The sequence below is a fragment of the Perca fluviatilis genome, chromosome 22 (assembly GCF_010015445.1).
Source record: "Perca fluviatilis chromosome 22, GENO_Pfluv_1.0, whole genome shotgun sequence".
NCBI lineage: Eukaryota > Metazoa > Chordata > Actinopteri > Perciformes > Percidae > Perca > Perca fluviatilis.
The window spans coordinates 7,746,433-7,764,223 of record NC_053133.1 but is presented as its reverse complement, the minus strand read 5'-3'; the positions used below and the strand labels follow the sequence as shown (position 1 = coordinate 7,764,223).

At 42.6% G+C, this 17,791-nt stretch overlaps 1 protein-coding gene across 1 annotated transcript; it reads right to left on the bottom strand.

Moving 5' to 3' along the window:
* Positions 1–369: 369 nt before the first annotated feature.
* klf6a (Kruppel-like factor 6a) lies at positions 370–5,112 on the bottom strand. The gene is made up of 4 exons (XM_039790372.1): positions 4,685–5,112; positions 2,377–2,959; positions 1,411–1,534; positions 370–730 (listed from the first exon to the last, which is right to left on the bottom strand). The coding sequence occupies exons 1-4, from the start codon at positions 4,784–4,786 to the stop codon at positions 679–681; spliced, it is 861 nt and encodes a 286-aa protein (XP_039646306.1). The 5' UTR covers positions 4,787–5,112; the 3' UTR covers positions 370–678.
* Positions 5,113–17,791: the final 12,679 nt, after the last annotated feature.

Here is a 17,791-nt window from a genome sequence, read left to right as displayed (position 1 = left end):
GCCACCGGGGAAACACAAACGGAATGTCCCCCTCCAGAAACCCATTCAGTCCACAGCAACATTGGTACCAGCCCCGAAACCATCCATCAATCCATCTCTTCTCCCCCAAAAAAAAAAAAAAATCTCTTCTTCTCTTCTCTTCTCTTCCCAGTGGGCCGGTCAGCCAATCTCAGACATTCACAGTGCACACATGCTTACCTCAGACAGTTTTTGTAAAAGTACCAGTGTATCTGCTGTCCGGGAGATGTCCACCCCCCCCCCCCCCCCCAAAACATCATGCACCATACATACAAATCATTCAGCCTTTTTGTTTGTGTGTCCTTTATCATTTTTTTTCTTCTTTTTTTTGCTGTCTTTTTTGTGTGTGTGTTGTAAGTCCATCTCAATCAGATAAACAAAAACAAAACAAAAAAAGTCTTCCCCATCCATTTTCCTTTTTGTTGCAACAGACAACCTTCAGAGCGCCTTTCTCCAAAGAGAGGTCCCGGAGGCACTGGGTTTCAGTATGGTGCAAAACGGCATGCTTTGGCTGGAACACACTCCCGCCACTCTGCTCTGGGACAGTTCAACCAAGAGACTGGTCGGGAGACGGCATTTGCTTTTTTTATTTATTTTTTTTAAATTTCTCTTTTCAAACTTTCCTCTTCTCTGTGTTGCTCGGTTGAAGCTTGCCCTGCCCTAGATGTGCCTCTTCATGTGAAGAGCCAGATGGTCAGACCTGGAGAAACATCTGGGACAAGGGGGAGGGGGAGGGGGGAGAGAGAGGAAGTCAGTCACAATGCAAAGATGGACCGCTGGTCAATGACCTCTTGATTAGAGCTGCATCGTTTCATCGACTGAATGAATCAAAGTTGTCAACTATTAAATTCATCGCCAAGTATTTTCATGAAAAATCGATCCGTTTGAGTCATTTCTTATGAAAGGAAATGGAAATTCTTTGATGAGTTCCTTCACTCCTCTGGGACAGTAAACGGAAAATATTGGAGTTGTGGACACAACGTGGCATTTGAGGACGTCCTCTTGGGCGTTAGGAACCACTGAACGACATTTTTCACCATTTTCTGACATTTTATAGACCCAACAACTAATCGATTAAACAAGAAAATAAAACAATAATCGACAGATTATTCGACAATGAAAATGACCGTTAATTGCAGCCCTAGTCCTGATTCATCTTTGGTATAACTGACTGATACTGGATTTTCGAGGCTGATACTGATATCTAGCTGTCATTTTTTGAGCTATCAGTGTTTTCCATCTTTAAAGACATGCATCCTTATCTGGATGACAAGACAAATCGATAACATCAACAGTAATGCACGTCACCAGTGCATGCCTTGGATCTGTGTGTAATGGGAGGGGGGGGGGAACCCGGTGACGTTACTTGCAGATAAATGGTGTGTGTCTTACCTGTCACAGTGACTGCATTTAAATGGCTTTGCCCCAGTGTGCTTCCTGAAGTGTCTGGTCAACTCGTCGCTTCGTGCAAAACGCCACTCGCAGCCCTCCCATGAACACCTGTAAGGCTTTTCACCTGCAGAACAAACAAGGCAAAGGGGGATGATTAATTGAGCTCAAGGCACCAAAAGGAATGTTTTCATGCTCAGGCTGCAATTGGTCGGCTTTGATCTGTTGTTATTCAAATTGCGTCCAGATCAATCATCCCAGGGCCAGGCCAGATGACATAAGCGCTGACAAGTCACCCGAGACCCAGATTCCGCTGGACCTGTTGGATCACTAGCTGCGTTTTTAACAACCTGAAACATGCTAAGAATGCTAAGAGCGATACTGTGCAGGTGAATGTGTGAAGTAAATGTGGAGGAAAAAAAAAGAAAAAAAAAAAAGCCACACGTGCTATTTCATGCTGCTAATCAAAAATAAGAAAAATGCTCAAATGACCATTCGAAGCCCTTCCAACTCTGTGCCCCCAGGCTCTCCGCCCATTCACCCCTTTCCCATGGTGAAACTCAATCTGTTTTCAAGTCCTTTTATCTCCCATGTGCAAACCCCCTCTCTCTCTCTCGCCCGCCCACTCGCTGGCTCAGTCAGTCACATTCCAGATAGATTAGGTCACAGTTTAGGTATCCAGCCATGCAGAGCTAATACTCACAGCGCTCCAGCTGAGGGCATCATGCAATGTGGACCTTTAATTACATTACACAATGGATGGACAATGCCATTAAGGTGGAAGACTGAATTGAAAGCACTTCCGCCATTCACTCAATTAAACTTTAAAAAAACAAAACTGAATGAATCGATTTTGCAGCAGAGAAGAGCCTCATGTCGGTTCTCTGTAGTTTTTCGGTTAAAGAAGAGATAAATCGCACGTGGTCGTGCTATAGGCCAGCTCGGCTCTGATAGGTGCTTGAGACTCACCTGTATGAGTGCGCTGGTGTGCTTTTAGGTGGGAGCTCTTCGTGTAAACCTTGCGACAGCCGTTGAAGTTACACCTGTGTACTCGCCTCCTGCCGTCCGGAGACGCGTCCCCGCAGATGAGTCCCGTCTTTTCCGTGCTCTTTGCCACCCCGCCGCTCCTGATTTTGACCGGCAAGTGCAACTCGGCGTGTGTGGCGACCCAGCCGTTAGTCACGCCGCCGGCCTCCAAATTGGCCTCCGGAGAGGACGGGGGAGTGCTTATGATGGAGGGGCTAAAAGGTCCAGAGCCAACCAAGACGGAGCCCAGAGGGTTGGAGGTAAAGCAGTGTATGGGCGAGAGCTCCTCCGAACTGTCTGAAGCTTCGCTGCTGGCGTCAGAATTCACACTGTTGGTGTCCAAGATTTGGCTGTCCTGATTGTCCTCCTCGTGGGCCGCGGGCAGCTTGGGGTCAGACTCGGCCTTGGCCTTGTCCCCGCAGGCCAAGATCAACTTACTCCAGAGGTCCTCCTGGCTGTCGAACTTGAGGTCGGCTGTGGAGACGTAAGGCTCGCTTTGGAGGTAGCGCTCCAACTCCAAGCATGTCTGGTCGGGTGAGAAGATACAGTAAGAATGAATGAATTACAACAGCAGCCCTAAAGAGAGGAGCTTCATTCATTCACACGCCAGCAAAATGCTGCTGTGTGGGAAATCCTTTTAAATGATGCATGGGAACATACCCCCAAAATGCCTCGTGTGGCGGATTATTTGTTAAGTGCTTACAGCAGGAAGTATTAACCAGGAAATTGGAGATATTACTCCACTTATCTTTATTGTACATATCCAGCTCATAGTTGCAACTATCGCGTTTAGACATTACAGTTTCAATTACAATTTCAAGCAAAAATGCCAATTATTTACAGGTTCCAGCTCCTCAAATACAAGGATCTGCTGCTCGTTTGTATTATATTTGATGTTACATGAAATATATTGGGGTTTGGGACTGCTGGATAAAACAAATCAAATTAAGTGCATCATCTTTGGCTTGAATGATTCACGGAGACAATAATCAGCATCATTATTTGACAATCAAAGTAAACATCTGCATTTGCAATACCATGATTCTAAATTCACTGATTGACTTGGCTGAACTCAAACTCCCTCACCTAGGCCAGCCTCATCCCAGACATCCCAGCATGCACCGGCCACATCAGCTTCACGTGACTCACTGTCATCCCCCTGAACTCCCGACTCTCCTCACCTGACCGCGGCCCAACACTAAACCTGCACTGTCATTTCAGCAAAATGACTCACTGATCAAATCTAGAGTCCTTTTAAGGAAGCTGCTCAAACCCTCCCCCTTCCTCCATTCAGATGCTTTTCCTCATGCAAACCTCTGACATGCAATCACATCCTTCCTCAGTGTCATCCCCTTTTTAGTCCCGCTTCCAGTCGCCTTCAGAGGCCATTTAAGTTGAAGAAAAAAAAGAAGCAGCGAGGGGCCATGCATTAGAAGGTGCTCACAGGCAGTATAGGGGGCTGACAAGGCAGATGTAGCTAGAATAAATATTTCCTCCAGGCCTCTGTAGCCTTGCACAATATTTTCCAGCTGTGCTAGTGCCTACACATGCGAGCAGCGATTGAGCCATGGCTGACATTTGATATTGTCATGTTGTGGAGGCCATTCAAATCCAAGCATGATGCAAATGGATGTTTTTTTTTATTATTATTATTATTTTTTTAAAAAGGAAAATAAATGTTTTTGAGAAAAAGGGCGATAAGGTTACTGTTACATTCTTCAGCGTGGAGTTGAAACACTGGGTCACATTTAAAACGTCATAATGTAGGTTCTGAAACAATGTCAAAACAAACGGAATCATCTCATTAAATACAGAGCTGATCCTGAGCCAACGCTACATACTGATTTTGAAATAACTGACTGACTGATTTGAAATTCTACTTCCTCCCACACCGGCTAGTGTTTGCTCTCGTGCGCTCAAACAAGTCATGCCCAAAAATACAGCAGAGCAGTAAAAAGCGCCAGCAGCACCGTGCTGCTGCTGAGTTACTCTGTCCCCATTCATCTAAGCCCAAAACGAAACTCATCCTAAAGAATAGCACGCCAGGTGAAAAGACGGGCGCCGTCTAAGCACCGGGTCAACCTGTGTTTACAACCGTTAACGATGCCATTTCGAACTTCTGGCGCATTCAAGAACACCGCGGTGTAATCTATCAAAGCAAACGAAGCGTCTCAGTTCCGCTTTGCCACACAAGCGCAAAAAAAAAAAAAAAAAACAGCGACTTGACCAAACAGTTGATAGATTGATTCACCTGCTGCCAGTACTCCTCCAGTGACGGTAAGGCTGAGAAATAGCCCGTGTCGTGAACTATTTGAAGTTCTTGAAAGATGCTGCACATGGGTAGAACATCCATTTTTCTTTTATTTTCTTTTTTCCAGAGCTTGTTTCAAAAAATAAGAAGCCTATTTAGCTGCAAGTTAAATCTGTTTGTCAGGTAAAAAATAAAAATAAAAATAAAAAAATAAACACCCAGCGGAAGGAATAAGAGCGGGGTCCCCTGCGATGCAAGCGGAGTAGAAGCGCTTGTTTTCAGCAGCAGTAGCAGCCGAACGTCCGTCTGTCAGTCCCCCCCTTCTTCTTCTTCTTCTCTCTCGCTCACTCGCTTGCGTTCAAGGTGTTTGCAAACACTGCACCGGACTGGATGGGGAACAACTGCGCTCTGCAAACTTCCCTATTCAAACCTCGAAGCCCGCTCCCCCCCACCCCCCTTTTCCTCACGGCAGGATTACGCCTGCAGGGTTTCAGCCAATCAGCGGCGAGCAGCGTAAGGGCTTGCAAATGATATCACAGTCGGCCAATCGCGGCCGGACTGTGACTTCATTTGGTTCCTTCTCCGTTTTAATTGGCGCGTTTAACTCCCAGTGTCTCGCCGCTGATTGGCTGGTTATTTATAGGCATGTATATAAGGGGCTGGTGCGCTCTCTCTCCCTGTAGTCTTTTCTGTCAGCGACGTGTTTCGCCACAGACAGCGCATGTGAGCCGAAACAGTTGTATTTCTCTTCAGTGGAAAACATCTCTCTCTCTGTGCTGTGGTGGAGAAGTATTCAGATCCTCTACTTAAGTAAAAGTAGGCCTACTTATACCACACTGTAAAAATACTCTGTTACAAGTAAAAGTCCTGCATTGGAAATGTTACTTAAGTAAAAGTAAGTATCATCAGGAAAATGTAGGCCTACTTAAAGTGATAAAAATAAAAAAAGTCAAATTACTCAATGCAGACAAATCCTCACATTTTAGAAGCTGGAAGCTTCTACGTTGTATTTTATAAACTATGTGTGTTTTATTAACTACATGTGTATTGCAAAAATCTTAATTTTTAAAGTAACTAGTAACTTAATATGTCAGATTAATGTAGTGGAGTAATAAGTACGGCATTTCCCTCTGAAAGGTAGTGGAGTAGAAGTAGACAGTGGCATGAAAAGTACCAAAAATTTGTTGTGAGTAAAGTACTTAGTCACATGTCACCACTGTGTGTGTGTGTGTGTGTGTGTGTGTGTGTGTGTGTGTGACTTTGTCACAAGTAGCACTTGCAACAGTGCTGTTTAAGGAGATGGGTTCACTAAAGCTGTAACCGTGGTGAAGTGTATGTGTTGACATCACAGCCACTAAGAGTGAACCCATGTCTTGGGACACAGTGACTAATGGATGGCAGGACACTATTGTGTTATCGCTGCATGTATGACTTTAGAGGAAACATGTCCTCACTTCTCCTCTCTGACTGTATTAAAATAGACTATAGACTTCTGCTTTATCGCTGACAAGTACAAGATCAGTGTTGCACTCTGTCCTGAGCAGAGTTTGCACAAGTGCAGCACGTCGTTCGCTACCAAACAAGCTTTAACATCTAATTTGCACTTAAAAGAGCGTGCGGCGGAATTAATATTCAAAGTAGTTCCCCAAAGTTAAAGAATTTGTTTTACCCCAGTTTAGTTATTATGATACATGGAAGAAACACTTTATTTCCAAAAAAACATTTTTGACCACAATAACCACATATGCCATTTAGCAGCAATATCAGTAAGTAACTAAGTAAAATTTATTTTTATAGCACATTTAAAAACAGCTCCTAAAGTGCTGTACATAGCCCATTAACCACAGAATAAAATAAAATAAATACACTTACAGATCAGTGATTTAAGCTAAGACGACATCAAGAGACAATTACAGACATAACAGGGTAAGACAATTAAAACACAGGGAAGGCCAATGTAAATAGGTGAGTTTTTACCCAATGTGTAGGTCAGCGAAGTCCAGAAGTAGACATGAGCTGTAAGCAGCACAATGAAAGGGATTTGTCCTTCGAAAATTGATTCACTTGAGGGCTTTTTAGAGCTTTTCATACTTTAGAGCAAGAGATCACACATTTCTGATTGTTTACACTGTATTATTTCTGCATTCCTACAATATTTATATGCAGGCCTATTTTTGCTTTAACATAGAAAATGACATGGATTGTAATCATTTAGTAGATCAGTTTGACATTACTTGTTCTTCTCAAGGCTGCACCCTAAAGACATACCTTTTTATATATTTTTTTTAAGTGTGGGCCTCGCAAACAAACTATTTACTCCACCTTCTTGATCTCTCATTCTGTGACTCCACCTCCCGAATTCTATTCATTGTTTATTTTGTAGAAAAAGTAGACAGGGTTTTTTAATTTGTTTCAAAGCTGCAATTCCGATGATACTATATAGATACTGGTCTATTTCTAGACTTAGTTCAGGTGGTGTTTTACCTAAAATATATGTGTTGTACACATTTTTTTAAATGTTCACAATTATGGTTATAGCTGATCGCAAGTAGGAAAAGTAAAAAAATAAACACATTTTGCAATATCATTTTTCATGTCTTATCCCTTCAGCTGAGGTCTGGACCACTGAATTGGGAAATTAAAAGTGAAAAGTTGTGCTCAAAGTCATTAAACATGGAATTTGAGTCTTACATTACATACTTTGACATTTATCAAAGAAAACACAGACAGATTTACACTATAGCTAAATTATAACTTCCATAATCCCACTGTATTGTCTGATTCCTTTTGGTCCCCAGCCATATTGCTTCATGAATGACTCTTCATTCCAGTAACATTCCATCACACATTTGGCAACGGCGTTACGTCATCCACACTTATTCTTATCATTTCCTCTTTGCAGAAGTACTCGCGTGCCACAGAGGCATCTCTTTCTGCAGCTATTCCATAAGTTCACAGCATTAAGTCGCACCACAACCTGGCACGCCATCGACGGATGAGATAAACAACATTTCAACACAGGAGCCACATTGTCTCCTGCCTGCCCGAGTAGACAACTGAGTGTCCTTTGTGCTGCTCTCAGCTGTGAGGCCATATTTGTCACCCATAGCATCTGATTTAGTCATATGGCGATGGGATGCCTTGTGAAGCCTGGAGTTGGCCCTCAGTAGCCCTGCAGAGGAATTCCACTTTGCTTTTATGTTACTAATGGGGCTATTCATTATGTCCCTCTAGAACTGAGTGGACACTTTGCTTTGAAGAGGAAAAACTTACTGAGTCCATGTCCGTTTCCAAGAGCTGCTAAAACTTCTTTTGTCACCACATGAAAATGTAAAAGAATGCACGGCTTATCATTTCACAATAACATACCCACTCATTATTCATGCATTTTCCAAAGTTGCCAAGGCTTACACTGTCTGTGTTTGATGAATAACAGAGTACACCGTCGGGTCCCGCTGGAGCATTAGTGGGCAGCTCTGCAGTAATCACTTCCTTCAGAAGGCCTCTTAGACGAAGCATTTAGAGAATGCACAAGGTCCTGCATGGCAGCTTTTATCTTGGAAGGCCAGGTCCGCAGCTTTATCATCGTTATGTAATCCCAGCCCAGCCAGTAGCCACAGGAAAGAGCAATTCCAGGATGACCCATTTTAATGCATCACTGTCAACTCAATTAGTGAGTTGTTCTAAGGGGTTTTTCTGTGCAACCTGGGTGCAATGGAGACCCACTCGTGCATGGTTTTCCATAATGTGTATAGAATAGACCAGAGATCTTCAACCGGGGGTCCGTGACCCCTAGGGGGGGGGTCCTCAGAGTTAGTGCAGGGGAGCCGCCAAATTATGTTCAAAAAAAGTTTTGTGCACTTTCTTTGTTACAAATATTAAACATGTCTGAAAATATACATTGATATGAATCCAACATGTTAATAGAAAAGATAACTACCTCTTATAATGTATAACTTCCCCCAACTGTTTACATTGTTTTCAGTTTGCACATGCATAACTTGCACTGTTTTATTATTACTATCGTTGCTTTATATTTCACATGCTGCCTTTTTAAAATTGTGTCATTTTGTTTCTTACTTTGTTATTTTGTATATTTGTAGTATATATTGTAGATTTTACATTGTTTGACATTCTGTGGACAGCAAAGGAAAAATGTAATTGTTCAGGGAAATATGTTTTCCTTACTGTGCATATGACAATAAAACTTTAAAATTGAAATTGAAATTGGCCTATTTGTGAAAAAATGATTTACACAATGAATGAATGAATGAATGAATGAATGACTTTATTGGTCGTAACCAAAGGGTAGGGGGGGTCAGAAGCTTCAGCTTATGTAAGGCCCCCCCCATTTTTTAAGAGTAACAAACAAACTTATTGAAGATAAGCTTACTATAGGTAAGGTTGACACTGTGATAGCAGTTAAGCTTAAGGATTCACTGTGCCTTCCAAATGTATGTTTAATGTTAAAACATGATGTATAAATAATAACCATTTATTTTCATCCATTCGGCCCAGTTTAATATGCAACTCAATTGTATACAAAATATGTAGTAGGGGGTCCCTACTCGGTCTCTCTTTCAGCTAAGGGGTCCCTGGCCTAAAAAACGTTGAAGAACCCTGGAATAGACTATTGCTGTTCCCCAGTGTTATGTTCATCATCCTCTACGGACTGTACGCAGGTCAGGAGCCAAAACGATTATCGGACAAAATTGATTGTCTGAACATTACTATACCATATAAACTATTTTGAAAATCAATTCATCATTTAAATATTTTTTAAGCTGAAAAGCCAAACATTTTTCCTTTGCTTTTATTTGTCTTTTTAAAGTGAATATCTTTTTAATTTTTGGACTGTTGGTCGGACATAACTAGCAACTGGACATCACCTTTGGGCCTGATATTGTTTCGTTTTTTTTCTCAGTTCAAACACACTATGACTATAGATGAGATACATTACATTTTCTGCATTATTGTATTGGAAATAAAAATAGATTTTCCTGAATTTTAAAGTGGGATTATGTAACCTTTGGAAGAAGAAATAAAACATTAGTTCTCATTCAGATGAAAAGTTGAATTCATGAGCAAATAAGCCCCCAGTACACTCAGCTTTAGTCGGTCCGGTATGGCCAGTAGCTTATGTTAGCAAACTTTAACTCCACATTGTCATTACTAAGTCGGTTCCTTGACATTTGACCACATATTGCTACTTGTGCTACCATATGTTTTCAAAATGTATCATCATCTCATAATTGTCAATTGCCACAGTGTCTGCTGTTCAGCAAATGTTACAAAGTCTCGCTTCAGTGGGAGGCCTCATAGGTACAATGGTAACATTTCAGGAGCATGATTGGACAGATGTTTGCAGATGTTATGTAAAGAGAGCCATTTGGACACAAAAGTTCCATTGGAGTCCTTAAAGGGGAACTCCAGCAATGTAGTAGTTACCTTCCATAACATTACGGTTCTTGTGAGAGGCAGATTTAAAAAAGAAAAGAAAAAATGAATGGTGGAAATCGAAGCAGCAGATAGATATGGATAAATGTCCACTTCTTCAAACTTCAAACATAGGCACAACGTTTTTAAGCCTCAGTCTGAAGCTGAGATGACCCTGATGACATCACAAGGGTTATTCTTTTTTTTAAAACATTGAAAGCTCCCCTAGAGCCAAAGAAGACATCAAACAAGGATTTTCACAAACACTCCTGGCAATGAGAAAACTGAACTTGATGTTTAAAAAAGTAAATTTGAATTTATAAAGTGTAATAAAAAAAAGTTTGAAAATCAGTGAAAACATTAGAAAAATAGGAATATCTGAGTCATTAAGTTAGGGAAAATGTGGTACATAACAACTGTACATAATAGTCCTAATGGTACCTAACGAAAGAGTTAACATGCATGTATTTAATTTGTTTGTCAGTGTCATAGAAATGAAGCAGAGACTAGTTTATGGCCCAACAATGTATAAGCAGACATGACGGACTCAGGAATAAAAGCACCCTCATTATTTCCCTGCTTACTATCAGAAGGCCAGTTAGTAATGAGGTACAGCGCGGTTGATAGAGATGCATTGCCCTCCGCGGGTACCACTGAAAATTTGTCCGAGCTTAAATAAAATGAGAATAAAAATAATTGATTGGAAATCAATGCACATACATCATTCACTCTTTTGTTAAAAGGAGAAATGGAAGGGAAGAGCGAGTGGGGAAAAAAAGCTCCTGGAAAATCAATATTCATTCCAATCATAAATCAGAATTGAGTCAGCGCTTGCGGGGAGGGGAGATAATCATTGGCCTGGTTTTGGATTACATACTCCACAGGGCTGAGGCTTGTCCAGCCTGCAAATGTGTTTAGCTTTGTTACAATCTCCCACTCGCTACATTTCTTGTCCCACACACACACACACACAAACATGAGCGGTGAGATCCTCTCATTGAAATGCATTGATGGTTCCGTGCGACGTTGGCCTTATGTGCCGCTGTCAGGCCACGTCTGGGGACAGATCAACATGTGTGTACAATGGGTCGCGTGGTGTCAGCTCCATCAGGCCGTCAATGAGGAGCCTCCGCCTCCCAGCAGCTCTTGACCTTGCGGATGAAGAGTGGGCCCCGCGAGTGTGTGTATGTGAGTGTTTTAGCAGTGTGTGTCTGAGCGGACATGCATGGGACACAGCAATCAGTCAGGACGCTCTTGTGATCTGTGGTGATGGAGGTTTGTGAATTGGTTTGTGCGCCCGCATTCAGAACAGACCGATATATCAGTTTGTTGATATATTGGGGTGGAAATCATTATTGTCCACCTCTGATATGATGGAGGTTCTTCCCTGATCGCCCCATGCACACGCGTTGCCACACAGTGGAAAACCTGCAATAAAATGGATCTTCTTTGGTTTAGGCAGACAAGTCTTCAGCTATTAAGCCTTAAAGAATGTCATTATTACTTTGTGTTTAGTTGTTCATTAATTGGGCGACAGTACATGTTCAATTCCATATTAATCAACACTGACCTTTGGAATACATCAATTTAAATATGCTGAGGCTAGCTCAACATAATTAAAAACAGTCCATCACAATTGGTGCCAGGTAATCATTATGATACATGGGATTGTGAGTAGACTATACTAAGCTTCACAGTTTGGTACGATTTTAAACAAACATGGTTGCTTTAAATAAAAAAAAAAAATATGCAATGAAGCAATTATGAAATCTGAACAAATAAGGGATTTGGACTAAAATTGCCATGGAAAACCCTCCTCATTCTGCCTTGAAAACTGTTCGGAAAAACTGAAAATCAACAATGTCCGTCCTTCAGAAGCATTGGCGCAAAAGAATGCAAAGAATACATGCAGTGCACAGTAAATGTATGTAACCATGTGTATGGTGGTGTTGTTTTGACAACAGCAACTTACCAGTGACCATGCGGGCTGAGTCATGTGGCCTTGAGCTTATCACTCAAGTAAATAGCAACAGAGTCGGCTTCTCTTATCTACAGAGACACTCTCGTTGCCCTCGGGAGTCTCTCTGTTCAAGTGAAACAAATAGTCATTTCTGGAAAAACAAACAGTGAAGAGACCGAAACTGAGCTTCATTCATTCCTTTCAACCGCACATTCAGAAAATACGGAAACACGCCGTGCCAGCGAAAAGATTTCAAGCAGTGCTTTGTTTCAACATTGCAGTCACGCAGCGAGAGATTTTAGTGCTAGATCTTAAAAGTGCTGGAAAATCTGCGGGACAGTTCAATGGTCATTGTTTCACACTGGGTGGTGCATTCAGGGGCTGAAGGTTGTTTTCCCCTCCAGCGATGCCAGCTCTGCACTAAAGGCTACTACCATTATACAGGGTGTAGGAATGCTAAGTATTTTTATTATTTTCTGCCAACCTCTGTGGGAACCGTTTCGGGGGTGGTGTTTATCAAGGACACGGTATAAACACAGACCCGACCCACTGATTAGGGAACTGGGATGTATTCATTGTACACTTTTGGGTGTGGGAGAGAAAGAGGAGAGAAAGAGGAGGGAGGGAGTGGGGGTGAGCGGTTACGCTTCAGGTTACCATGACCATGAACACGCTGAGCTGAATGTGGTATTCTCAGACTCTGATACAGGATCCCCTATCACCCAGTTCTTGGAGAGATGAATTCCAAGTGCATGAATACAAGTAACACTGACTCATAGTTTCATAGTCAGTGTGGCAGAAAACATAGAGCGGTAATCTGTTTGTCATTCCTGTCACAGGGAAGGGATTGTTGTCTTACTTGGCATGAATTCAATTTTCAGAACTTGAAAAAAATGTGGTTACATTATATTTTAATGAAGGCTATTTTCTTCTTGTATGTAGACTTCTGGTGCTTAAAATCCAATTTTTTCCCCCACAATCCCAACAGCGTAAACCAGGGTTCGACAATCTTTTCAATAGGATTTAAATGCCAATTTAAAATGTTCTTGCCATATCAGCAATTAGGCCTGCTGTCATGTACCGAGCCTGTTCAGGCAGTGTCATTGTTTTCCTTTTATTTTTGCGGCGCATTCTGTGAAAAAGGCAACAGGTACTAGCCAATCGGAGGCAGAGTAGGGCTGGCCTTCGTGGAATGTGGATGGGGGAAAAGTCACTCAAACTACCGTAAATGACAGGCTGTGCTCCTGCCAATGGATGTGAAAGAGGTCATTTGGCATGCGAATTGGAACATTTCCAAAAAAAAAAAAACTCTCTTGCACACATTGTGCTAGTGCGCCATTGGTTGAGCTACCGTGCCTAAGGTTGCTGACCCTGGCATGAACCATGATCCATCACCTTGCTGAATTAATCTGCTGGATACAAAATAAATCCTTTAAGAGTAAATGTTGTGTGCTTTGTTCTAATCTGACAGCAAATCTGTGTTTCACAACGTAATGCCAGTCACCTCCCTCACTGTGCTATCTAAACTTAAGTCTCTCTCTCTCTCTCTCTCTCTCTCTCTCTCTCTCTCTCTCTCTCTCTCTCTGAGCCAGTGACCTGGGAGGCAGGTCTCTGCCCAGGGGGTCTTTGTCCTCACACAACTGTGAACAATGTGACTCCACTGCTTGCCTATCATGCTTATACAAACTTAGATCTATCGCTTCTATCGCCGCAGATCTGGGTCACAGATCAGTTTCGGATGAAGTCATCCGACTCCTCTCCTCCTCCTGCTCCTGCTGAAGAAAGGATTGAAAAGAAATGCAAAAGGAGATATAAGAAAAGAAAAGTGCTTTTGTTTTTCGCAGGTACAGAAAGGGGGACCTTTTTTTAACCACGCAAGTTTGTCATGAAAGACTGCCAGACGCATTTAAGTTAGACTAGTTAAACTTTTAGCCGCAGCACTATGAGTAAGCCTTTGGTCGTCACATTAAGATCCTGCTTCCTTGTATGAATCCACATGCAGGATAAGATCTAAGATCTAAGATCTCACCACGGTGTGTTGGTGCACATTGCGTGGTGTTGTTTCCATTCAGTTTTATGCTGCAGTCTCTATTTGTAGTTTATTCCCTTTTCATAGATAGATAGATAGATAGATAGATAGATAGATAGATAGATAGATAGATAGATAGATAGATAAATAGATAGATAGGCTTTTATTGATCCCGAATTGGGAGATTTCAGTGCTACAGCAGCAACATATCAGACACACCACACACATACAGTATAGAATATACAATAATAAAAAATAAAATAAAAAATAAAAAAAGGATAAAATAAAAGAACAAATATTCAAAACATATTCAAGAAATAATAATGTACAAACGTAAGTTGGGAATAAAAATGTACAACTAGTATTTATAAAGATGTAAGTAAAACCTATATAAGTGCAAGTTGCTCAACCATATCTTTATTGTACGCACAGTAACACACCAAGGCACATTCCATGCTAATGAAAACTTACCCTGGCAATAAATCTCATTCAGATTCTGAGATTCATCAAAGGAAAGTTTATGGCACTGCAAAGAATGAACTTTGGAAAATCTTTATCGTGAGGTGCTACTTTATTATAATTGTGTGTTTTTTTGTCAGGAAAAGCTGATCAGCAGCAGCTAATGCCGAGTGTGAACTTTAAGGTATCCGTGCAGTATAGGAAACACATCAGCTCTCCTGCACCTTCTGCTACGGTCGTGACTTTTAAAGGTTGACTCCAAACACCGGCTTTGTTGACTCAGCGGCTGTCTGTACATTAGGACACAGATAGTAGGCAGGCTAACGGCCTGCTGTTGCCAAATCCTACCCACTCAGTGTATCCATGACCTCACTTGCCGGTGACTGCTGTTGAACTTTGAACAATTATGTCATTTATTTGATCTGTGTGTCATCGGCATTTCCTTTCACAGGTCCCCCCGTCTCCCTCACCCTCCTTCTTTCCTCAAACTCTACGTGTTTTCTTTCCCTATCAAAAGGAAATCCTATCCCGAAACCCCTTGTGTCCCTTCACAACCTATTATGCCATTGCTTTTGTGAAGCTCCATTGTGAGTTTTCTTTAGCATAATCGCTACCATGTTAGCCCCTTTCATTTAAAACCCTGTTAGTCCATTTTCCCAAGCATACATAATAGATATTCTCTGAGTAAACACTTGAGTGAACGCTCTGATCCAAGGTGACCCACACAGTGTAGGTTTCAGTTCCCATTCGAGTGTACATCATAGCTAACACAGGTTCAATAAATAATCACTAAGGTTACTACAAAACAACATGTGTTCCTGGCTGTGCATCGTCATCTGGCTGTTGAAGCAATCAGATGATAATCACCGCTGTTAGAGATTCTCTGTCTGTCTCAGCTCCCCCTCCCCAGCTCCCCCCCTCCAGCAGATACCTTTGCCCAGCTGAGAATGACTCATTCATATCTCATGACTGCTTTCCAAAGAAACTCCTTGTTCCAGGCGGTATGTTTCCGGAAAAAGAGGCTGAGTGGTGAATTATACCATCACAGTGTCACAGGCTCCAGGGAGTAGGGCTGACATAAACAAATATACCAAGTACAAACTGTACATACTAATGGCCTTAATTGCCTGTCAAATAGAGGTAGATGCAGAGTGAAGTCTGACTCGTTTCTCACTAAACCTGCAAGTACACTCTAAGAAATGAAGCTGTAAAACAACAGATAAAGGCAGCTTCACCTGTAATTAAAAACAGATTTTTTAGTCTGAGTATGTATTTCCTTTATAAATGTCTGTATTGTTAATCATTTCTTATTTGGTCCAGTCTGGGTGGGATGGAGTGGGCTGGGAGGGGGGGTGTTTTGTGTGTAAGAAAAAGAAAAACTCATATACCTGTAACGATATGTCTGTTTTGTTTCTTTTTTAATTTTCTGTTAAATTCTCTCAGACAAAGCTGCACAGTTAGCACATTTCTGAAAAGAAATCTGTTCTTTCATTCATTTTAAAGCTTTTGTTGACGCTTGTTGTGACGCTTTGTTTTTACCCTTTCAGCGCTTTTTTCCCCAGCGCTCCTTATGACCTCATAAGGAGAAGATTCCAGATCGGCCCATCTGAGCTTTCATTTTCTCAAAGGCAGAGCAGGATACCCAGGGCTCGGTTTACACCTATCACTATTTCTAGCCACTGGGGGACCATAGGCAGGCTGGGGGAACTCATATTAATGTTAAAAAAAACGTCGGCAACGGCACAATCCCAGAAGTGGAACGTCGTGGATATAGACTAGTGTGCATGTAATCATAAGCAAACAAAGCACCATGAAACCTCCTGTGGAGCACAACATGCAGTTCCCTAAAACTAAATAAAGCTTATTTGAATAGGCAACACCCAGGCACCTTTGCCACTGCCTTAACAAGCACTGAGTAAGACTCTGCACATGTTGACGCTAACAGTGAAGAGTGTGTGAACTTATTTCTGCCATGAGCCCCAAACCAGTGTCATTCTGAAGCCTTGCAACAGGACAGACACTACGCGGCCGGCTGCGCCGCGTCGGCAAGGTGACACAAAAAGACGGACAGACAAGTTGGCAGACCAAAGCAGACGGGTAAACAGAGAGACAAACACGGCCGGGGCAATGCCCCAGAGAGCGATGACACGAGCCAGTGCCTCCCTTCTGCACAGACTGAGCAGGCAGGTAGGCAGGCAGGCAGGCAGGCAGGCAGGCAGGTAGGCAGGCAGGAGGGGAGCGGGTGGCTTTCAAACAACTGAAGAGCCGAGTGTAGACACACAGCAGCCCACTCACCTCAAACACACAGCCTGTAATGACTGGAGACACGGCTGCCTTCCCTAGGGAGAAAAACAAGGAGGGAGGGTGGGGGAGCACAGGCGCACAACATCACCTCTTCCTCAACAAACCCTAATGGCTGGGGCTCAATAAACAACAGCAGTGGCAACAACAACCCAAATAAGCCATGACAGCGCGCGGGGTACCTGAGCGAGTTCCTAATTGATCTTTCTCGGTTGGAGACTTCCCACTCCTCGCTCCCATTGTAAGACATGCACTGCTCTCATACAGCTACGGTTTTGCATCGTGGCTATTCTTAGCGCGGGCGTGCTACATTGCTGGAAATCTTATTTTGAGCTCTGCTGCTTTACCTGTAAACATTATTCCAGAAACATGTATTCATAGAGAGTGTGCTATTTATCTGGTTTGACATCATAAAGGTGTCACATAGGTGCTGGCTTATTTCTTTTATTTTCTGGGACACAGCCCTGAATTCTCAGCTAATGCAGTCAAAGCAAGTCCGACATAAGCCCGCCGCCGGCTGACCTATTGTGAGAATTAATTAACAGCCATGGCAGATTTTAGCACAGTTATTTGGGACTTTCTGTACTTAGGTGTGATATGTGGGTCAGTGGGGGAGCGACGCGGCTGGGCGTCATGTCATTTCGCGCTATCAGCGGGTGACAGGCGCTCAGAGCAGCCTCAATAAGCACGCTGATCCCGGCCGAGCCTGCTGACCAGCACAGTTAACATTCCCTCCCTTTACAACCGTCTAATCCGGGAATTTAACAATGCGCCTGGCCTTCCAAACCAGGGATCAAATTCTCCCGGTTGACTCCGTATTAGCCCAGCCAGCACATGCAGCCCCGGCCCTGTGCCCACCCACAAAGCCGACAAGCAGAAATTCACACACTCACACCCTCGGTTCACTCTGCAGCCCCTGGCC

Bases quoted from the DNA above. Each gene is read 5' to 3' on its own strand.
- klf6a (XM_039790372.1), bottom strand. From the start codon at position 4,786: ATGGATGTTCTACCCATGTGCAGCATCTTTCAAGAACTTCAAATAGTT. The intron at 2,960-4,684 runs GTGAATCAATCT...TCACCCGACCAG, and splicing joins TGGAGGAGTACTGGCAGCAG to ACATGCTTGGAGTTGGAGCG. The intron at 731-1,410 runs GTAAGACACACA...CCCTTGTCCCAG, and splicing joins AAATGCAGTCACTGTGACAG to ATGTTTCTCCAGGTCTGACC.